This window comes from Vipera berus, assembly GCF_964194415.1.
Source record: "Vipera berus genome assembly, chromosome: 3".
Lineage (NCBI taxonomy): Eukaryota > Metazoa > Chordata > Lepidosauria > Squamata > Viperidae > Vipera > Vipera berus.
Window position 1 is genome coordinate 216409629 of NC_138204.1, and position 23497 is coordinate 216433125.

Consider the following 23497-nt stretch of genomic DNA (forward strand, 5'->3'; position numbering starts at 1 on the left):
AAACAACAACAACAACAAAATCCTAGGAATCGTAGGAATTCTAACCAATATGAATAAAGCTGTGTCATGTCAGCCTCGCAGGGTGAACCAGATAGGAATCACATTACTTGAGCTAATTCTGCGTTATTATAAAGCTGCACTGGCAGAATCTGGCAAAAGTGAAAGTAAATGTCTTCTCCCCCCCCCCCCCATTAGTTTCTTTCTCCATCCGGGATGCAGCTGAGGGCTACGCTGCCTCTTCTCCAACCGTTCCCAGCCTGAATCTCCCAAGGTCTTTCCCACGTGCCGCCCCACCTCATTAAGACAATTTAATGGATTATATCCCGCTCTTTAAACTCTGTTTAAACGGGGCCGAGTATCCCCCCCCTGAATTTAACTGGGGTATTCCTTCTCAGACACTGGATGAGCCAGTGACTATCTGGCCACTTAAGAGCCTATACCAGGGGTAGGCAACCTCGGCTCTTTTATGACTCATGGACTTCAACTCCCAGAATTCCTGAGCCAGCATGAGGGAAACTATGACCCCTTCATGTCTGGTGGACTTCAACTCCCAGAATTCCTGAGCCAGCATGGGGGAAACTGTGGCCCCTTCATGACTGGTGGACTTCAACTCCCAGAATTCCTGAGCCAGCATGGGGGAAACTATGGCCCCTTCATGACTCGTGGACTTCAACTCCCAGAATTCCTGAGCCAGCATGGTGGAAGTATGGCCCCTTCATGACTCGTGGACTTCAACTCCCAGAATTCCTGAGCCAGCATGGTGGAAGTATGGCCCCTTTATGACTGGTGGACTTCAACTCCCAGAATTCCTCAGCCAGCATGGGGGAAACTATGGCCCCTTCATGACTGGTGGACTTCAACTCCCAGAATTCCTGAGCCAGCATGGCTCAGCTTGGAAACCTCTCCCTTTCCCTCAGCGTGGCTGGCTCAGGAATTCTGGGAGTTGAAGTCCACCAGTCATAAAAGAGCCAAGGTCCCCTACCCCTGGCCTAGATATTAATATACAGAACACTTATTCTGTTCTTATGAATCAACATATTCTGTAGCCTGTAACTCGTATGTAACCTCTTGAATTTTTCATACCTTACAAAATTGACTACTTAATTTCGTCATATGTGTACCATAGAACATTGAACGTAGAAGAACAGAGTTGGAAGGGTATCGTATTATGAGCTCCTGTATAATTTTATTACTGTTATCTCATGCTGGCTGGTGAATTCTGGGAGTTGGTCCACAAGTCTGAAAGTTCCCAAGGTTGCACACCTCTGGCCTAGGGTCTCCTGCTTGAGCAGGGGGTTGGACTAGATGACCTCCAAGATCCCTTCCGACTCTGTTATTCTGCTAATTAACCAGCTGAACGGCTTGCCTCCAGAAGTTGTGGGTGTTCCATCACTGGAGGTTTCCAAGAAAAAAAACCAGACAGTTACTTGTTTCAAATTGTATGCGGTCTCCAGCTCAAGCAGAGGGTTGGGCTAGATGACCTCCAGGGTCCCTCCCGGCTCTGTCATTCTAGTGCTCCATCCCTCTGCTTTTCTGCGCCCAGCTGACAGCGCATTTATTTGCCCAGGGCTGGGCTGCTCTCTTGCGTTCCTGGCAATATTGCCGCCCTCATCATCCTCGCTCCAGCCGCTCTCTTTATGGCGTGAGCCTGCTTAATTGTGCCTAGTTTGGGATTACTTTTAATGAAAAGCAGACTGAAGCCATTATAAATAAATAAACACTCAAATCAAAGTTAAGTCCTGCAGCTCTTCCTGATGACAGGCGGGGGAGCCCGGCTCAGATTTAACGGCTCCGCTTTAGTCCTCCCACTTGTTTAGCCTTGTTCCACTGCCCATAAAAAACGGGAGTTGATTTTGCATGCGGAGAGCCGGATTCAGCTAATCAGTGCCGGGTGGATGTCGGGATGCTGCAGAGGTGATTATATCATGTCCTACTTTGAGCAGGTTATGCGATCACCTGCTCTTGGTTACTGTGGAAGCAAGTGCTGAGCACAGCCACGGCTGACCCTTATCTGGGGCCATCGCAGCGGTTCTGGGAATAGGAATTACTCAAAAGGCAGTAAGTCAGAATACCAGAGTTGGGAAGGGACCTCAGAGGTCTTCTAGTCCGACCCCCTCCTCAAGCAGGAGACCCTTGCAGAATAACAAGAGTTGGGACGGACCTTGGAGGTCATCTAGTCCAACCCCCTGCTCAGGCAGGAAACCCTACACCATTTCAGACAAATGGCTGTCCAGTCTCTTCTTAAAAACTTCCAGTGTTGGAGCATTCACAGCTTCTGGAGGCAGGTTGTTCCACTGGTTAATTGTCCTCATTGTCAGGAAGTTTCTCCTTAGTTCCAGGTTGCTTCTCTCCTTGATGAGTTTCCATCTGTTGCTTCTTGTCCTGCCTTTGGGCGCTTTGGAGAAGAGCTTGACTCCCTCTTCTTTGGGGCAGCCCCTGAGATATTGGAAGACTGCTATCATGTCACCTCTTCCTTAGACTAGGCATACCCAATTCCTGCAACTGACTCACACTTATGACGGTCTGAGCGTCCCGTGGAGCCGTGATCCCCATTTGCGACTTGCTGGCAGACAAAGTGAATGGGGAAGCCAGGTTTACTTAACAGCCAAGTTACTAGCTTATCTTTTGCCATGATTCACTTAACGATGGAGGCAAGAAAGGTCATCAAAGGGAGCAGAAGTCATTTCACAAATGTCTCACTTAACAACAGAAATGTTGGGCCCGATTGTGGTCGTAAGTCGAGGACTACCTGTACTTGGTCCGTCAGATGTGGCCCTGCAGGAGCCCTCATTTTTTATTTTATTTTTTACTCCTTCCCCTGAAAGTTTTCCAAGGACCACATTGAGGTCTGTCTGAAGAGGTCCCACTTTCCCTTGGCCTTCAGGCAAACCTCCAGATATTTCAGCCCCGCCGGGAAAAGATGTTTTGGGGTCCATTGTGCCAACAGATCCCAGGAGGATCCCAAAGGAAGGAAAAGTAATCCATTCTGTTGAAGGAGACACTGGAGTATCTTCTGGATAAAACCTCCAAGGCAGTGTCCCTCAACCTTGGCAGGTTTCAGATGCCTGGACTACAACTCCCAGAATTCCCCAGCCAGCAAAGAGAAGGGAATGGAATGGAATAGAATAGGAATAGGAATAGGAAAAGAAAATTTAGAATACAATACAATACAATACAATAGATGGTATAGAATAGAACAGAACACAACAAAACAAAACCAGAATAGAATGGAATGGAATAGGAATAGGAATAGGAATAGAATATATGGAATGGAATTAGAATAGAATTAGATTAGATTAGAATAGAATAAGAATAGAATAGAATAGAATAGAATAGAATAGAATAGAATAGAATAGAATAGAATAGAATAGAATAGAATAGAATAGAACAGAACAACAGAATAGAATAGAATAGAAATAGAATAGAATAAGAATAGAATAGAATAGAATAGAATAGAATAGAATAGAATAGAATAGAATAGAATAGAATAGAATAGAATAGAATAGAATAGAATAGAATAGAATAGAATAGAATAGAATAGAATAGAATAGAATAGATGGAATGGAATAGGAATAGAATAGGAATGGAATAGAATAAGAATAGAATAGAATAGAATAGAATAGAATAGAATAGAATAGAATAGAATAGAATAGAATAGAATAGAATAGAATAGAATAGAATAGAATAGAATAGAATAGAATAGAATAGAATAGAATAGAATAGAATAGGAATAGGAATAGGAATAGGAATAGGAATAGGAATAGAATATATGGAATGGAATTAGAATAGAATTAGATTAGATTAGAATAGAATAAGAATAGAATAGAATGGAATAGAATAGAATAGAATAGAATAGAATAGAATAGAATAGAATAGAATAGAATAGAATAGAATAGAATAGAATAGAATAGAATAGAATAGAATAGAATAGAATAGAATAGGAATAGAATAGAACAGAACAGAACAGAATAGAAATAGAATAGAATAAGAATAGAATAGAATAGAATAGAATAGAATAGAATAGAATAGAATAGAATAGAATAGAATAGAATAGGAATAGAATAAGAATAGGAATAGGAATAGGAATAGGAATAGGAATAGGAAAAGAAAATTTAGAATAGAACAGAACAAGAATAGAATAGAATGGAATGGAATGGAATAGGAATAGGACAGAATAGAATATATGGAATAGAATAGAATGGAATGGAATGGAATAGATTGTAGAATAGAATAGAATAGAACAGAACAGAAGTGGAAGGGACCTTGGAGGTCTTCTAGTCCAGCCCACTACTCAAGCAGGAGAACATATACCAATTCAGACAAATGGTTGTCCAGTCTCTTCTTAAAAAGAGGCAGAGGTTGGCATCAAGACTTGCCAGCGAATTACCCTTTACTAACCATATTTTGCAACTGATCCCAAAGAGGTGCCCATTTTTTGGCGAGAGGGCCGACGTCCTAAATGGAAGCGATTTAATTGGGTTGCTTTTCCACAGCCCCAGCGCCAGGCGCCCGGCTAGCCCATCTGCAATTATTTTAAAATATTCCAATTTAAATGAAAATATAAAAGAGATATTTAGAATATTTATTCTATTAGCGAACGTGCTTACGGCATCACTTTTGGAGTGTCAGAAAAACATTCTCCTACAGATGATGGATAGCAGCCTGTAATTATATATATATATATACTTATGGAGGTGGGTGGTGGGTGGGTGGAATTGCTGAGCACGCCATATTTAACGGGGGAGAGAAAATACCCAGCCTGGGCCGTGGAGGGTTAATTTTATTCTCTAAATAATATCAAAAGTGCTGAGTCCGTTCCTTTTGCGCAAAGTAGAAAGTCCTCAAATGGGCCCCGGAGAGTTTATAATATTCTACTGAATCAAGTAAAAATGTTAACCTTGTTCATAAAACGATGGCTTGTTAAAAGATGCGCAGTCCCTTTTCGTGTGAATAATTTAGAACGGGAGTAAATCTATTCTCATTCGTTGCTGGGGTTTTTTCCCCCCCCCCTCCCCTCCGTCTTTTCGGTGTGTCCAAGACTCGGCAGCACAGAGCAGCTGTCTGCAATTATTTTATTTTATTTTTTAAAAAAACTTTGCAGAGGACAAAGGCAGGAGGGTGGGTAGGTTTGATGTCAGTGGAGGGGGGGGGATTGTTCCTGGGGAGACCCCCTCATGAAGGCCTTCCAGACAACCTCTACCAGCCAGTGTGGTACTTCCCCATATCTGGCTAAATGTCCACGGAGATTCTCAATCATCCCAGGTCACGCTTGCCCCAAAGGAGCTTTGTCCAAAAGGCAATTCGACTTGAATAACAGAACTGGAAGGGGCCTTGGAGGTCTTCTAGTCCAGCCCCCTGCTCAGGCAGGAAACCCTATACCATTTCAGACAAATGGCTGTCCAGTCTCTTCTTAAAAACGTCCAGTGTTGGAGCATTCACAGCTTCTGGAGGCAGGTGGTTCCACTGGTGAATTGTTCTCACTGTCAGGAAGTTTCTCCTTAGTTCCAGGTTGCTTCTCTCCTTGACTAGTTTCCATCCATTGCTTCTTTCTTGTCCTGCTTTCAGGTGCTTTGGAGAATATCTTGGCTCCCTCTTCTTTGTGGCGGCCCCTGAGATATTGGAAGACTGTTATCATGTCCCCCCTCGTCCTTCTCTTCGTTAAACTACACATACCCAATTCCAGCAACCGTTCTTTGTATGTTTTAGCCTCCAGTCCCCCAATCATCTTTGCTGCTCTTCTCTGCCCTCTTTCCAGAGTCTCAACATCTTTTTTACATCGTGGTGACCAAAACTGGATGCCGTATTCCAAGTGTGGCCTTACCAAGGCGTTGTAAAGTTGTATTAACCCTTCACCTGATCTTGATTCTACTCCTCTGTTAATGCAGCCTAAGGACTGTGTTGGCTTTTTTGGCAGCTGCAGCACACAGCTGGCTCATATTTAAGTGATTGTCCACTAGGACTCCGAGATCCCTCTCACAGTTACTACTATTGAGCCAGGTACTGCCTATACTATACCTGTACATTTGGTTTTTCTCACCTGAGTGTAAGGCCTTACTTTTCTCTACATTGAATTTAATTTTGTTGGATAGGCCCCGGCGTTCAAGTTTGTCGAGATCCTTTTGGATCTTCTGGGATGTTGGCTATTCCTGCCGTTTTGGTGTCATTTGGAAATTTGAGGAGTTTTCCTTCTAATTCCTCCGTGCCTTCAGTGGTGGACAGCCCTGGGAAAGTGGGAGACCAATCCCAGCCTGGTCTCTTTTAAGTGGTCCACTCCATTGGGTCATTATGGGGTGAACACAAGGCCTCTTGTCAAGCCCGGGAAAGGAGTCCATGCCAGGGGTAGGCAACCTTGGCTCTTTTATGACTGTGGACTTCAACTCCCAGAATTCCTGAGCCAGCCACGCTGAGGGGAAAGGGAGAGGTTTCCATGCTGAGCCAGGCTGACTCAGGAATTCTGGGAGTTGAAGTCCACCAGTCATAAAAGAGCCAAGGTTGGCTACCCCTGGCTTAGGCCTAGGCCGCTTTATGACTCGTGGACTTCAACTCCCAGAATTCCTGAGTCAGCCATGCTGAAGGGAAAGGGAGAGGCTTCCAAGCTGAGCCATGCTGGCTGAGGAATTCTGGGAGTTGAAGTCCACAAGTCATAAAAGAGCCAAGGTTGGCTACCCCTGGCTTAGGCCTAGGCCGCTTTATGACTCGTGGACTTCAACTCCCAGAATTCCTGAGCCAGCATGCTGAGGGGAAAGGGAGAGGCTTCCAAGCTGAGCCATGCTGGCTGAGGAATTCTGGGAGTTGAAGTCCACGAGTCATAAAAGGGCCAAGGTGGCCTACCCCTGGCCTAGGCCACTTTATGACTCGTGGACTTCAACTCCCAGAATTCCTGAGTCAGCCATGCTGAGGGGAAAGGGAGAGGCTTCCAAGCTGAGCCATGCTGGCTGAGGAATTCTGGAAGTCCACGAGTCATAAAAGGGCCAAGGTGGCCTACCCCTGGCCTAGGCCGCTTTATGACTCGTGGACTTCAACTTCCAGAATTCCTGAGTCAGCCATGCTGAGGGGAAAGGGAGAGGCTTCCAAGCTGAGCCATGCTGGCTGAGGAATTCTGGGAGTTGAAGTCCAAGGGCCAAGGTGGCCTACCCCTGGTCCAGGCAGTTCAAATGGATAGATCAGGTTTTTGCAGGCTGAAGCTCCCTACGAGAATCCGAACAGTCAACGCCAATTAGATGAGAGTCAAGGGAATTTGATCCCTTGTGGGCACGGAGGGACTGGAGACTTAAAACGCATTTGACCCCTCCCTTGGTCTCAGCCGGGTCATCTCCTAGACTTCCCCTTCCGTTCTTGCGACAAACCATGGTTTGAGAGCCGGGAAAGGGGCCAGCCAGGGTGGAGACCGTCTCCTGCTCTGGAGCTGCAGCAGGGGGCAGTGCTGGGCTGAGCTGGCCAAGTCTGGCTGGAGAGGGTCAGCTCTGCCAACGCCCTCGCCTTTGCCGGTGACCCCCTCCTCAAATGTCGCCAGGCCGGTCTGGCCTTTTGGAGGTTCTGGTGTCACTCGAGACCTCTCCCGTGACAATGGGTGACGACTCGTGGGCCGGTTATTTCTATAAAAGCGCCCTCTGTTTCTCTCTCTTTCTCTCTTTCACACTTTCCCTCTCTCTTTCCCTCTCTCTCTCCCTCTCTCTCTCTCTCTCTCTCTCTCTCTTTCTCTCTTTTTCTTTCTCTTTCTCTCTGTCTCTCTCCCTCTCTCTCTCTTTCTGTCTCTCTCTTTCTTTCTCTTTCTCTCTCTCTCTCTCTCTGTCTCTCTCCCTCTCTTTCACACTTTCCCTCTCTCTTTCCCTCTCTCTCTCTTTCTCTGTTTAAACTGTTAAGCAGGAAAGCCAGTATGGAGAATCTGATAATAATTAGGGAGCAAGAAGAGGGAGGAGGTAGTATGAATTATTTCCTTCCTTCCTTCCTTCCTTCCTTCCTTCCTTCCTTCCTTCCTTCCTTCCTTCCTTCCTTCCTTCCTTCCCTTTCCCTCTCTTCCACTTTCCTTTCTTTCCCTCCCCCTCCCCCTCCCCTCCCCTGTCCCTTTGCTGCCCTCCCTCTGTTTGTCAGTATACCTGTCAGTGAAAGAAGCCAGACAGGTCTCCTGCACGGGCTTGGCAAGGGCAACCGGCAGTTGTGAATGTGCGAAGCGTACGCCAGAAAACTCCACTGTCTTCCTGCGGAAGCTCCAGGCCTCCTAACCCTAACCCTAACCCATTCAGTATCCTACTCTCGGTCAGTCCGGCAGCCCAGAGGCGGCCCCCCGAGCCAGGGTCCTGCAATTGGGACTTGCCGGCCTTCCCGCCCTTTCCAGGCCGCGTGCGAATCCCTCTTTCGCCCGCCTGCCTCTCTTTTCGCTTCCTGAAATAAAGCGAAGGGGTCGACGCAAGCAGTTCTCGGCGTCCTTCCGCTCGCTTGGCGTGGCCGGCCCTTGTGATTTCCAAACGGCCCTCCTGGGAAAGGCCAGGCTCTGTGGGCAAGACAGTGGCAGCTGGAAGGGACCACGGAGGTCCTCTAGTCCAACCCCACCCCTCGCTGAAGCAGGAGTCCCCCAGACTATTTCCTTTGCATGGCTGTCCAGTCTCTTCTTAAAAACCTCCAGCGATGGAGCGCCTACGACTTCTGGAGGCCAGTCCTGGGCTCCCAAGGGCTGTGGGAAGCCCACCCACCCACCCACCCTCTCAGCAAGGCGGTTTGTGGGTGGGTGGGCTCTCCATGTTCCCAGGGGATCCCTCTGAACATGAGCAGGGCCTGAAAATCCAGTCTTTGCGGAGCTTCCTCCCTTATTGCTTTAAGACCTGGCCTTCAGAGGTTGGGGCTGCTCCATCCCTGGAGCTTTCCTAGGAAAGACTGGACAGCTGTTTCTCCAAAATGGTGTAAGGACTCCTGCCTGATCAGGGGGCTGGACTAGAGGACCTCCGAGGTCCCTTCCAACTTTACTATTAGGATTATGATTATGGATTGGATTGGATTGGATTGGATTCTGTTGGATTGGGTTGGATTCTACTGGATTCTGTTGGGTTGGATTCTACTGGATTCTATTGGGTTGGGTTGGATTCCAAGATCCCTTCCAACTCTGTTCTTCTGCAAGGGTCTCCTGCTTGAGCAGGGGGCTGGACTAGATGACCTCCAAGGACACGGGGACGCGGTGGCTCAGTGGGTTAGGACGCTGAGCTTGTTGATCAGAAGGTCGGCAGTTTGGCAGGTTGAATCCCGAGTGCTGCGTAACAGAGTGAGCGCCTGTTACTCATCCCAGCTTCTGCCCACCTAGCAGTTCGAAAGCACGTAAAAATGCAAGTAGAAAAATAGGGACCACTACGGTGGGAAGGTAACAGCGTTCCGTGCGCCTTTGGCGTCTAGTCATACCGGCCACATGACCACGGAGACGTCCTCGGACAAGCGCTGGCTCTTCGGCTTTGAAACGGAGATGAGCACCGGCCCCTAGAGTTGGAAACGACTAGCACGCATGTGCGGGGGAACCTTTACCTTTACCTTTTAAGGTCCCTTCCAACTCTGTTCTTCTGCAAGGGTCTCCTGCTCGAGCAGGGGGCTGGACTAGATGACCTCCAGGGTCCCTTCCAACTCTGTTCTTCTGCCTCAAGCAGGGGGCTGGACTAGATGACCTCCAGGGTCCCTTCCAACTCTGTTCTTCTGCAAGGGTCTCCTGCCTGAGCAGGGGGCTGGACTAGATGCCCTCCAGGGTCCCTTCCAACTCTGTTCTTCTGCCTCAAGCAGGGGGCTGGACTAGATGACCTCCAGGGTCCCTTCCAACTCTGTTCTTCTGCAAGGGTCTCCTGCCTGAGCAGGGGGCTGGACTAGATGCCCTCCAGGGTCCCTTCCAACTCCGTTGTGCTGTATTGCTGTAAGGCACAGCACTTCCCCCCTCCCTTCATTCTGCCGCCCCCCCCCCCCCACTTTCCCCATCCTGAACTTCCTGCTGGATTTTCTCCTGCTCCTCGGAGAGCCCCCGGGAGATTTTTTGCTCTCCCTTTTTATAGTCCAGCCGGGCGGGATCTTTCCAGAGGGGTTAAAATTAGCCACCCTGACAGGTGAACTGGATCAAATATCTCCCAAGAATGAGATTGCGTCCCTTACACCTCTAAGCTCCCCCCCCCCTGCTTCTCCTCCTCCTCCTCCTCCTCCTCACCTCATCTGACATGCTGGAGGCTCACGGTAACCGAATCCCTCTGTTTTGTTGGGCACTGCCCAAGAGGCCGGCGGGTGCGGATCGTGGGCGCGCACGCATCAGTTGTCAGGTGTGGCAGTGCCGCTTCTTCTGGCTGGGATCAGAGATTCCCCCCCCTCCCCCTCTTCGCCCTGACCCAGGCCTTGATTGACATCTGAGAAGGGCCTGGAGGGGGCAAAGCAGGGAGTGTTGTCGTGTAAGGGTGACACAATAGCGGCCTACGACTTCTGGAGGCCAGTCCTGGGCTCCCAAGGGCTGTGGCAAGCCCACCCACCCACCCTCTCAGCAATCCCTCTGAACATGGGCAGGGCCTGAAAACCCAGTCTTTGTGGAGCTTCCTCCCTGATTGTTTTAAGACCCGGAGGTTTCCTAGGAAAGACTGGACAGCCCTTTCTCCAAAATGGTGCAAGGACTCCTGCCTGAGCAGGGGGCTGGACTAGAGGACCTCCAAGATCCCTTCCAACTTTACTATTATGATTGTGAATCTATTGGATTAGATTCTATTGGGGTCTGTTGGGTTGGGTTGGATTGGATTCTGTTGGATTGGGTTGGGTTGGGCTCTATTGGGTTGGATTCCGAGACCCCTTCCAACTCTGTTCTTCTGCAAGGGTCTCCTGCTTGAGCAGGGGGCTGGACTAGATGACCTCCAGGGTCCCTTCCAACTCTGTTCTTCTGCAAGGGTCTCCTGCTTGAGCAGGGGGCTGGACTAGATGACCTCCAGGGTCCCTTCCAACTCTGTGATTCTACAAAGGTCTCCTGCTTGAGCAGGGGGCTGGACTAGAGGACCTCCAGGGTCCCTTCCAACTCTGTTATTCTGCAAGGGTCTCCTGCTTGATCAGGGGGCTGGACTAGATGACCTCCAAGGTCCCTTCCAACTCTGTTATTTTGCAAGGGTCTCCTGCTTGAGCAGGGGGCTGGACTAGATGACCTCCAAGGTCCCTTCCAACTCTGTTATTCTGCAAGGGTCTCCTTCTTGAGCAGAGGGTGGGACTAGATGACCTCCAAGGTCCCTTCCAACTCTGTTTTTCTGCAAGGGTCTCCTGCTTGAGCAGGGGGCTGGACTAGATGACCTCCAAGGTCCCTTCCAACTTTACTATTATGATTATGGATTGGATTGGATTCTACTGGATTCTATTGGGTTGGGTTGGATTCTATTGGGTTGGATTCCGAGACCCCTTCCAACTTCTGCAAGGGTCTCCTGCTTGAGCTGGGGGCTGGACTAGAAGACCTCCAGGGTCCCTTCCAACTCTGTTGTGCTGTATTGCTGTAAAACACAGCACTCCCCCCCCTTCATTCTGCACCCCACCCCCCACTTTCCAATCTCTCAGGGGCTGCCCCAAAGAAGGGGGGGGGGGTCAACCTCTTCTCCAAAGTGCCTGAAGGCAGGACAAGAAGCAACGGATGGCGGTTAAGCATACACGCGCGTGGTTAGAGAAAAACGACTAAAAAACACACGCATTTTAAGGCAAGGTTATTTTTGTTAGGCAAAAATAGGCAGTGACAAGGCCTAATGGTAGGAAGTTATGAGAAAGAGTGTATATGTTTAATTTTGCACGTATTAACTGCGGCCACTGCCACCGCTCAAGGAATGTCGGCTTGTGGCGCCCAGGGGGAGGGCATTCTCAGTGGGTGCGCCAGCCCTCTGGAACTGCTTACCAACTGAAATCCGGATGGCCCCCGACCTCCGCACCTTCCGGCGTGACTTAAAGACTTACTTATTCCAGCAGTCCGGCCTGGCCTGATAGCTCTGATAGCTCTAATTGGGGTCCCTGTTTGTTTTGTTCTGATTATTGTTTTCAATACTGTTTCGTTTTGTTGCCTATCTTACTCTGTACACCGCCCCGAGTCCCTCGGGAGAAGGGCGGTTTATAAAAACAAATAAATAAATAAATAATAAATAAATTCGCGCAACATGGCATGGGCCCGGATTATCTAAGGGAGCACCTGCTGCCAGCGTCAATTTCCCATCGTCCTGTGCGCTCCCACAGGGGTGATCCCCAGGGGGAGGGCGTTCTCTGTGGGCGCGCCTGCCCTATGGAATCAATTGCCGGTGGAACTCCGGACTGCCCCCGACCTTCGTTCATTTCGTTTAATGTTTTTAAATTGTGATTTTAATTTTTTGCGTCTAGACTTAATTTAATTTATTTTAATTTTATATTGGATTGTTTTTAAATTTTGCCTTGTAAACCGCCCTGAGTCCTTTGGGAATAGGGCGGTATATAAACCGAATAAATAAATAAATAAATAAACATTGGAAAAAATGAAGATTTGCCAACGGAGGAAGACTTAATTAAAAAAAACAGTCTTAAGGGTGTGCAGAAGTGGGTAGATTGACGTTGAAAACGAAAGAGAAAGAAGATTCAGTTTATTTTAGAACCTGGGGTACCTCTTATCATTGGCTAGAAAAAGGAGGTAGAGAGAACGGAATCTAATCTGTATTAGTAAGTTAAATGTTGGAAGTCAGAGAATATGTTGCTGATAAAATATTAAGCCCTTGTGATTATAAAAATATGTATATATTAAAAAGAAGCAACAGATGGAAACTGATCAAGGAGAGATTTAACCTGGAACTAAGAAAGGACCAGGGTGGACATGAGAGCAGCGTTCCAGTATCTCAGGGGCTGCCCCAAAGAAGAGGGAGTCAAGCTGTTCTCCAAAGCACCTGAAGGCCGGACGAGAAGCAACGGGTGGAAACTCACCAGGGAGAGACGCATCCTGGAACTAAGGAGAAACTTCCTAACAGGGAAGACAATTAACCAGTGGAACAGCTGGCCACCAGAAGTTGTGGCTGCTCCAACACTGGAGATTCTCCCCATCATCCAGAAGTCATGAATGTCCCAAAGGTGCTTTTCCAAAAGGCAGCTGGACTGTCGTTGGTTTTTCTCTTTGAAATCCTTTCGCTTTTCATCCAAGAAGTTTCTTTTTTTTTTAATTAAAAAGTTTCACAATACATTTTTAAATACAAAAAACTCCCCTCTCCCCAACCCTCCCTCCCCTCCAAGAATTTTCTTCAGTTCTGTCTGAACGGTGGCCAGCGGCAGGATTCATCTGCTTGAGTGCCAGCGACCAGATGACTGCAAAGCATTCCTCCGTTCCCCACCAGTCGGTGAGAACCCGAAGAAGCTTCTTGGGTGAGAGGCGAAACGTTTTCAGAGGAAAGAAACGGAGGAAGTCCAGTTGCCTGTTGGAAAAGGGGAGATGTCCCTCACTGGACCTTTTCAAGGAGAACTGTTAGTCCCGGATGGCATAGCACAAGGGCGTCCGGCCTTCAAGACTGGTGGACTTCCAACTCCCAGAATTCCCCAGTCAGCAGGATCTGCAAGGCTTAAAGTTCCCAAGGTTGGACACAGCTGGCATGGCGTCTCCTGCTTGAGCAAGGGTTGGACTAGAAGACCTCCACGGTCCCTCCTGTTCTTCTGCAAGCCAAGCTATGAGAAGATAATAATATGTCTAGTTTCATGAAGAGAAGGGCGAGGGGGGACACGATAGCAGCCTTCCAGTATCTCAGGGGCCGCCCCAAAGAAGAGGGAGTCAAGCTGTTCTCCAAAGCCCCTGAAGGCAAGAGAAGAAGCAACGGATGGAAACTCATCAAGGAGAGAAGCAACCTGGAACTAAGGAGAAACTTCCTGACAGTCAGAACAATTAACCAGTGGAACCACCTGCCTCCAGAAGCAGTGAATGCTCCAACACTGGAAGTTGTTAAGAAGAGACTGGACAGGCATTTCTCTGAAATGGTATAGGTTTTCCTGCCTGAGCAGGGGGTTGGGCTAGATGACCTCCAAGGTCCCCTCCTGTTCTTCTGCAAGCCAAGCTATGAGAAGATAATATGTCTAGTTTCATGAAGAGAAGGACGAGGGGTGACATGATAGCAGTGTTCCAGTATCTCAGGGGCTGCTCCAAAGAAGAGGGAGTCAAGCTCTTCTCCAAAGCCCCTGAAAGCAGGACGAGAAGCAACGGATGGAAACTAGTCAAGGAGAGAAGCAACCTAGAACTAAGGAGAAACTTCCTGACAGTTAGAACAATTAACCAGCGGAACAACCTGCCTCCAGAAGCTGTGAATGCTCCAAACACTGGAAGTTTTTAAGAAGAGACTGGACAGCCCTTGGTCTGAAATGGTATAAGGTTTCCTGCCTGAGCAGGGGGTTGGACTAGATGACCTCCAAGGTCCCCTCCAACTTTTATTATTATTATTATTAAGAACCCGTCGGGCAGGGCACAGCCTCAGAATTAGCTACACACCGAGTTGCCTTCCCCCCCCCACCCCCGCCCCTTTCCCCGCTGCAGCAAAGATCCTCGTTCACTTGTTACCCGGGCAGGGTTACAAACTTTCCTGTGGGCGGGTGCCAGGATTCCTTACACACGCCTCCCTCCCCAAGGAGGGTGGGCAGTCCAAAGCTTTGAGCAGGTTCAAGAGGAGAAAAGCCCTCGTCACCCGGGGCCAAGGCGGCATCTTCAATTTCTACAACGAGGAGGGGCGCCCTGTAAATACCCAGCCGCGGAGGAGAGGGGCGGGGGGCGTCTGTATTTTTAGCCTGGCCTGGCACGGAGACGCGCTTTCTGCGCCACTCCCGGCTCCAGACCAGCCTGTCCCCTGACGTCAGAGGGATTGAGTTCTCCTCGCCACGAAGACCTCGACAGCTTCCCACCTTGTTCTGCGTTGCCCGCACAACATCCACGTCCAGGATCCCCAAATGGCTTTTCAATACGCGTCGGACCCGCAGCCACCGTACCGGCCTGTCCTGTCCCAGCCTTGGGAGGTGGCTAGCCGGAGATAGCCAGGCTGGCCGAAGGTGGCTTGCTTGGCTCTGCCCAGCTGTTGTGCGGTCCCTAAGCTCCCTTTGGCCTTGTGTGTGACTGCACAGCCCCCTGATGGATTAGTTCCGTAACCTTAGAGGACGCCTCCTCCGAACGGGCCAGGATTCTGATGGATAAACCAGAAGCAGAAAGAGGCACTTTGAAAGGGGACGTTCCCATTCCTCCTCCTCCTCCTCCTCCTCCTCCTCCTCCGTGCTTGGAAGTAGACCGCATACGTGTAAATTTAGCTCCACGCATTTTGATGTAACGTCTTCCCACATTTTCCAGGAAGGAAACTCGGATCATCATCATCCTGTCTCCTTGGTGGGGGATTTTTTTTTCCCCCTCCATGTTTGGTCATGTTTCAGCCTGCAAAGCGTGGCGCATTTAGCACATCCCAATTCCCCTCTTACAAAGAGAACAACAGACTTTTTAACGGCCGGAAGGGAGCCTAGAGGTCATCTAGTCCAACCCTCTCCTCAAGCAGGAGACCCTGGGTAGCATTCCAGACACGTGGTTGTCCGGTTTCTTCTTGCAAACCTCCCATACCTCGGAAGGCAACTTCCGCTCCGCTAATGAATCTTTCTCACTGTCAAATTTCTTTCTAAGTTGCTTCTCTCCTTGATCTGTTTCCATCCATTGCTTCTTGTCTTTGCCTTCAGGTGCTTTGGAGAAGAGCTTGGCTCCCTCTTCTTTGGGGCAGCCCCTGAGATACTGGAACGCTGCTATCATGTCCCCCCCTCGTCCTTCTCTTCGTTAAACTAGACATACCCAATTCCAGCAACCGTTCCCTATATGTTTTAGCCTCCAGCCCCCTAATCATCGTTGTTGCTCTTCTCTGCACTCTTTCTAGAGTCTCGACATCTTTTTTACATCGTGGTGACCAAAATTGGATGCCGGATTCCAAGTGTGGCCTTACCAAGGCCTTGTAAAGTGGTATTAATACTTCACGTGATCTTGATTCTGTCCCTCTGTCAACGCGTGCCTGGCTGAGGAATTCTGGGAGTTGAAGTCCGCAAGTCTTTCAAAGTTAGAAGACCCCTGATATACAGTTTCTGCAATTCCTGAACAGAGTTTATATAGTTCGGGGGGGGGGGGGTCTCCAACCTTGGCAACTTTCAGACCTGTGGACTTCAACTCCCAGAATCCCCCAGCCAGCGTGAGGTCATTCTTTTGCCAGTTCTGCCAGTGGACGAATACAGGTCATCCTCGCTTTACGATGGCAGTTGAGCTAAGCGAGGCATTTGTTCAGCGGGTGTTGCCCCATTTAACGACCATTCTTGCCACAGTTCCCAAGTGAGTCACTGCAGTGGATACGTTAGTAATCCGGCTGTTAAGTGAATCTGGCTTGACAGAAGGTCGCAAAAGAGGATCGCGTGACCCCGGGACGCTGCGAGCGTCATAAGTACAGGCCAGCATTTTGAGCCTGGGGAGGCCGCGACGGTCGCAAGGGTGAGAAATAAGTCGCAGCTCACCTTCTTTTCCAGGGCTGTTGTTAAGTTCGAAGGGTGACTCGACAAATGGCGATAAGTCAAGGGCTACCTGACCTTGTGGCCTCTCTGTGACATTAACTGAAGGCTGCCTGGGCCTTTTCAGTGTGTGGATTTAGCTTGAGTTGGACACACACTGAAGCATCTAAATTACACCCACAAACACACAAATGCTATTCATTATGAGCCTTGCGTCGCCTGCATCAACACGGCTGAACATGCAATTCAAGGCTGGAAGCCACTTGGTTAATTGCCTTTGTGCCTCCAGCCCGTCAGAGGTGATCTGCTAATGTTAATTAGCCGTAACCTTGATGCTGGACACCCCCCCCCTTCGGCTTCCTCCAGGCTGGCTGGTGGCCGGCGTTGGGAAGCCACCTCAGATATTTGAGCAGCTCCCCCAAAACGCTTGAGTTCTGTTATGAAATTTGTTTGTGCAGAGGTCTCCTTGTGCTGCCAAGGAGTTGCGCAGACAAGGAAGGGTACTGAGAGCAGTAAGAGCCACACAGTAACCACAAGAGTACACGGAGTTGTGAAAGCAAAAAGTATTTTACTTTTAAGGTGGTGTAAAAACAAAAATGCACGGTCAAAAATAAACAGTCCAGGTCATACACAATAGCAACAGTCCAAGGAGTATTCCAAATACAAAGTCTTCTTACCGGTCCAGAGGTCAAAAACACAGTTGTTCAGGTTTATCGCAGTAGTAAACCAACAGTACAGCAAAACAGCAATAGTAGAGAGAGCAGTGAATTCAGAGAGAGAGAAGCTACGTTCCTAGCTCCCTCTTATGGCCATGAGAAGACTTACACACCCGTTGGCCAATTAACATCTTAAAGTCACAACATCATAGTTGATATATTTTCAAGCCAACTATGTAGGCTATCACCATGTGCCTAACAAGTTCCTTCTTTTGGAGGTGGTCCAGAAGGCCCTCCGTGCCTTTCTCTGGAGGTTGATCCATGGCGGCTCTTCTCTGCCTTCCTTTTCAGTGCAAGAAGAAGCACACCTTGGTGTGCCCGGACTTTTCCAAGCACGGCGTCTGCGCCAAGGGTTCCCGGTGCAAGCTGCAGCATCCCCAGAAGAAGCGCCTGGCCAAGCAAGCCGGCATCCGAGACTCCTACCCAGCTGAGCAGGGAAACTACGCAAAGGAGACTTTGAGGTAAGCAAAGATGGGGAGCTGCCATCCCTTTGTCTTCTCCCCTCCCCCATGGAAGGCCTGGGGGCCGTCAAGAGGACTGGGTCTCCTTCCAAAGGGCTGGGCTGGCATGACTGCTGCTCTTCTTCTCCCATGGTGGGACCCTCGGCAGAGGATGGTGTCTGAGTGGGGGAGTCTAGGACAGGGGTAGGCAACCTCTTTTATGACTCATGCACTTCCAACTCCCAGAATTCCTGAGTCAGCATAGTCCAGGGGTAGGCAACCTCGGCTCTTTTATGACTCATGGACTTCAACTCCCAGAATTCCTGAGTCAGCATAGTCCAGGGGTAGGCAACCTCGGCTCTTTTATGACTCATGGACTTCAACTCCCAGAATTCCTGAGTCAGCATAGTCCAGGGGTAGGCAACCTCGGCTCTTTTATGACTCATGGACTTCAACTCCCAGAATTCCTGAGTCAGCATAGTCCAGGGGTAGGCAACCTCGGCTCTTTTATGACTCATGGACTTCAACTCCCAGAATTCCTGAGTCAGCATAGTCCAGGGGTAGGCAACCTTGGCTCTTTAATGACTCATGGACTTCAACTCCCAGAATTCCTGAGTCAGCATAGTCCAGGGGTAGGCAACCTCGGCTCTTTTATGACTCATGGACTTCAACTCCCAGAATTCCTGAGTCAGCATAGTCCAGGGGTAGGCAACCTCGGCTCTTTAATGACTCATGGACTTCAACTCCCAGAATTCCTGAGTCAGCATAGTCCAGGGGTAGGCAACCTCGGCTCTTTTATGACTCATGGACTTCAACTCCCAGAATTCCTGAGTCAGCATAGTCCAGGGGTAGGCAACCTCGGCTCTTTTATGACTCATGGACTTCAACTCCCAGAATTCCTGAGCCTGCTGGCTCAGGAATTCTGGGAGTTGAAGTCCATGAGTCATAAAAGAGCCGAGGTTGCCTACCCCTGGCATAGTCCATGAGTCATAAAAGAGCCAAGGTTGCCTACCCCTGGGCTAGGACAAAACTTGGAAAAAGTTTTGAAAATGTTTTTTTTTGGGGGGGGAGAAACAACCACGACCTTGTTTTACACCTAGGCAGGAACAATCAAAGGTACAAGTACAGGTTAGGCGAAACCTGGCACAAAGGGAGTAACCGTGAGAGGGACCTTGGAGTCCTAGTGGACGACCCTTTAAATATGAGGAAGCAGTTATGTGGGAGCAGCCAACAAAGGCTAATACAGATCCTGGGTTGTATAAACAAGAGGCATACAATCAAGATCATGCGAAGTCTTAGTACCGCTTTGTAAAACCTTAGTAAGGCCACGCCTGGAATGTTGCCTCCAGTTTTGGTCACCATATCACAAAAAAGAGGTTCAGACTTTGGAAAAAGTGCAGAGAAGAGCAACTCGGGTTGCTGGCTGAGGAATTCTGGGAGTTGAAGTCCGCAAGTCATGAAAGGGCCACGTTTGAAGACCCCTGTCTTGAAGCATCCTGGCTGAGGAATTCTGGGAGTTGAAGTCCGCAAGTCGTAAAAGGGCCAAGTTTGAAGACCCCTATCTTGAAGCATCCTGGCTGAGGAATTCTGGGAGATGAAGTCCGCAAGTCATGAAAGGGCCACGTTTGAAGACCCCTGTCTTGAAGCATCCTGGCTGAGGAATTCTGGGAGATGAAGTCCGCAAGTCATGAAAGGGCCACGTTTGAAGACCCCTGTCTTGAAGCATCCTGGCTGAGGAATTCTGGGAGATGAAGTCCGCAAGTCATCAAAGGGCCAAGTTTGAAGACCCCTGTCTTGAAGCATCCTGGCTGAGGAATTCTGGGAGTTGAAGTCCACAAGTCATCAAAGGGCCAAGTTTGAAGACCCCTGTCTTGAAGCATCCTGGCTGAGGAATTCTGGGAGTTGAAGTCCGCAAGTCGTAAAAGGGCCAAGTTTGAAGACCCCTGTCTTGAAGCATCCTGGCTGAGGAATTCTGGGAGTTGAAGTCCACAAGTCATCAAAGGGCCAAGTTTGAAGACCCCTGTCTTGAAGCATCCTGGCTGAGGAATTCTGGGAGTTGAAGTCCGCAAGTCGTAAAAGGGCCAAGTTTGAAGACCCCTGTCTTGAAGCATCCTGGCTGAGGAATTCTGGGAGTTGAAGTCCACAAGTCCTCAAAGGGCCAAGTTTGAGGACTTGTCTTGAAGAGAAGGACAAGGGGGAACATGATAGCAGTCTTCCAGTATCTCAGGGGCTGCCCCAAAGAAGAGGGAGTCAAGCTCTTCTCCAAAGCGCCTGAAGGCAAAGGCAAGAAGCAACGGATGGAAACCGATCAAGGAGAGAAGCAACCTGGAATTAAGGAGAAACCTCCTGACAGTGGGGACAATTAACCAGTGGAACAGCTTGCCACCAGAGATTGTGGGTGCTCCATCACTGGAGGTTTCTAAGAAAAGACTGGACAACCACTTATCTGAAATGGCATAGGGTCTCCTGCTTGAGCCTTGGGAGTTGGACTAGAAGACCTCCAAGGTCCCTTCCAGCTTTATTCTGATTCTCTGAGAACTTGCCTCGGCCGACCCGCCTCGGGTCAATTCAAGATAACTCCAGAATAGTTAGAAGACCTCAAGGCTGGGCTGAGCGGCAGTTCTGTTTGTCCCTCTCTTGAGTCCTCCCCCCCCCCCCCGTTGAATTGTCCCACAGAGAGTTAGATGGGGTGAGTCATCCCTGGCAAGGTCTCCCATTCCCCCAAGCGATGCCAAAATCTGAAATGAGGGTTTGTGCGGAGTTCCCGTTTCTTCTTGGCCAAGAATTCTCTCTCCATGGCTTGTTTTGTTCAGGAGAGGCAGATCTGGACACCTAGCTGACGGTGTTGGAAGGAAGGCCCTTGAAAGGGTCTACAAGAATTGTGGACTTAGAAGTGGGCGTCCTGCATCCACAACCCTCATTTTGCCAGCTGTTCTGGGCCCAGTGAAGGGCGGGAGAGTCTTCTGATCATCCCAGAACATCCGTGACCTCCAGCTGGGTCAGCCATAACAAGGGAACCCGCCATTCACTTAAACCAGGGGTCTTCAAACTTGGCCCTTTGATGACTGGTGGACTTCAACTCCCAGAATTCTTCAGTCGGCCATTTTGATGAACCTGCGGACTTGGATCCAGACCAGGGGTCTTCAAACTTGGCCCTTTGATGACTGGTGGACTTCAACTCCCAGAATTCCTCAGTCAGCCATTTTGATGAACCTGCGGACTTGGATCCAGACCAGGGGCCTTCAAACTTGGCCCTTTGATGACTGGTGGACTTCAATTCCCAGAATTCTTCAGTCGGCCATTTTGATGAAACTGCGGGCTTGGATCCAGACCAGGGGTCTTCAAACTTGGCCCTTTGATGACTAGTGGACTTCAACTCCCAGAATTCCTCAGTCGGCCATTTTGATGAACCTGCGGGCTTGGATCCAGACCAGGGGTCTTCAAACTTGGCCCTTTGATGACTTGTGGACTTCAACTCCCAGAATTCCTCAGTCGGCCATTTTGATGAACCTGCGGACTTGGATCCAGACCAGGGGTCTTCAAACTTGGCCCTTTGATGACTGGTGGACTTCAACTCCCAGAATTCCTCAGTCGGCCATTTTGATGACCCTTCGGACTTGGATCCAGACCAGGGGTCTTGAAACTTGGCCCTTTGATGACTGGTGGACTTCAACTCCCAGAATTCCTCAGTCGGCCATTTTGATGAACCTGCGGGCTTGGATCCAGACCAGGGGTCTTCAAACCTGGCCCTTTGATGACTGGTGGACTTCAACTCCCAGAATTCCTCAGCCAGGCACGAGTTGAAGTCCACAAGTTATCAAAGGTCCAAGTTTGAGGACCCCTGTCTTAAACTCTGCAGATGCCCAGTCAAGCCATCGGTGAACTCTGGCCCTCGTCGGCCCGTTCTGCTCTCCCTTCATTCTCCAGCGGAGACTCTGATTGTACAGGCAGTCCTCGACTCCCCACGGTTCATTTACCGACCGAAGCTACAACAGCGCTGGGAAAAAACGACTCACGATCAGTTTTCGACCCTTGCGACTGTTGCAGCATCCCCTCGGCAACCGGCACGTGCTTACGACGGTTGCAGCCTCCCGGGGAATCGTGTGATCCCCTTTGGCCATCCTCTGACAAGCAAAGTCAAGGGGGGGGAGCCCGATTCGTTTAACCACCGTGTGATTAACTTCACAGCTGAAGAGGTTCCCTTAACAACCGGGGCCAGAAAGACCCTGGAACGGGGCAAAATCCCGCTTAACGTACGTGCCTCGTTTAGTAACAGAAACGTCGGGGCGAAATTGTTGTTGGCCATAAATCCAGGACGGCCTGTACCGCAGTCCTTCTAGCGGCCTCCGCCGAGCCGCATGTACAAAAGGATCTGGGTTTTTCCCATGGTCGCAGCCACTTCCGAGCCTTAAATCTTGTTTGTGTCGAAGGGATCCATAAATCTTCCCGTTCTAAGAGAAGAGAGAGGGATCCTCTTGCCAAACGGATGTGACCCTCTCCGTCTGGGAGCTGGGCCAGGCAGGCACATGGGAGTCGGGGTCTCTGCAGAGGATCCAGAGATCAAGCGGGAACAAAAACCCTGCCTGTGAGGGAGGCCTCCAGGCCCAGGCAGCTGTTCTCAATTCTTCTTTTTTTTCTTTTTAAAAGTTTTATTATTATTTTTTTCAACAGAGTTCAATAATCATTATTCAGCCAAAACGTGTTGTCCGACAACCTTACTCACTAATACAAATTAAATTCCCAATCCCTAAATCTTTTCTCTAACCATTGACAAAATAGGTCCCAGGTTGGAAAATATTCTGTGTCTTCTTTTTCTTTCAACCTTAAAGTAAGTCTGTCAGTTTCTGCGCAGTCTTAATATTTTTTATTATTTTTTTCTTCTGGTAGTGTTTCTTGCAAATACAATTCTTGCCGTGGCCCGGTGGGAAAGGGAGAGGCAGGCACCTTGATGCAGACATGCGCACCCACAAGAATAATAATAAAGTTGGAAGGGACCTTCGAGGTCATCTAGTCCAACCCCCTGCTCAGGCAGGAAACCCTATACAGTTTCAGACAAATGGCTGGCTGCTTTCTTCTTAAAAACTTCCAGTGTTGGAGCATTCACCACCTCTGGAGGCAGATTGTTCCACTGGTTAAATTGTTCTCACTGTCAAGAAGTTTCTCCTTAGTTCCAGGTTGCTTCTCTCCTTGACTAGTTTCCATCCGTTACTTCTTGTCCTGCATTCGGGCGCTTTGGAGGATAGCTTGACTCCCTCTTCTTTGGGGCAGCCCCTGAGATACTGGAAGACTGCTATCGTGTCACCCCTCACCCTTCTCTTCGTTAAACTGGACTTACCCAATTCCAGCCGCCATTCCTCATATGTTTTAGCCTCCAGTCCCCCAATCATCTTTGTTGCTCTTCTTTGCACTCTTTCTAGAGTCTCAACATCTTTTTTTCTTGCCCTGTACACCGCCCTGAGTCCTTCGGGAGAAGGGCGGTATAGAAATATTAATAAATTAAATTAAATTAAATTTTTTTCATCGTGGTGGCCTTACCAAATGCGACTGCGTGCATGTGCCCGCAAACAGGACCGTGAGCACGCGCGTCCTGCAAATGGGGTTGCTAGCACCGGCGTGGGACTCACAGCTCATGGCGAGGCTAGTGCCGCTGCAGGGGTGTGTGTGTGTGTGTGAGCGCACGGACACGCACGCGCGCACTGGTCAGCCGCTCACGTGGCCAAGAGGCCACGGCCTGGTAGTGGGCCACGGCTCATAGGTTGGGGAGCTCTGCCCTAGACCAGTCCAAAGCTAATGTTGGCCTAATGATGGGGCTGAGCCCCATTGAGGGGGCTCCCCATTTATCCTTGGGGTCCTCCGTGGCCTGAGCATGGC

General features: G+C 49.4%; 1 protein-coding gene across 2 annotated transcripts in view; it reads left to right on the forward strand.

Annotated features, from left to right (window-relative positions):
* The window catches only part of ZC3H3 (zinc finger CCCH-type containing 3), a 202254-nt gene that overhangs the window by 156996 nt on the left and 21761 nt on the right, over positions 1-23497 (forward strand). The window contains exon 10 of one of the 2 annotated variants that reach the window (XM_081323029.1): positions 17478-17647. The exons of the other annotated variant lie outside the window; for it this stretch is intronic. Within the exon in view, the coding sequence (XP_081179155.1) occupies positions 17478-17647 (170 nt within the window). The remainder of the gene's footprint in view (positions 1-17477; positions 17648-23497) is intronic. 2 annotated transcript variants of the gene reach the window in all.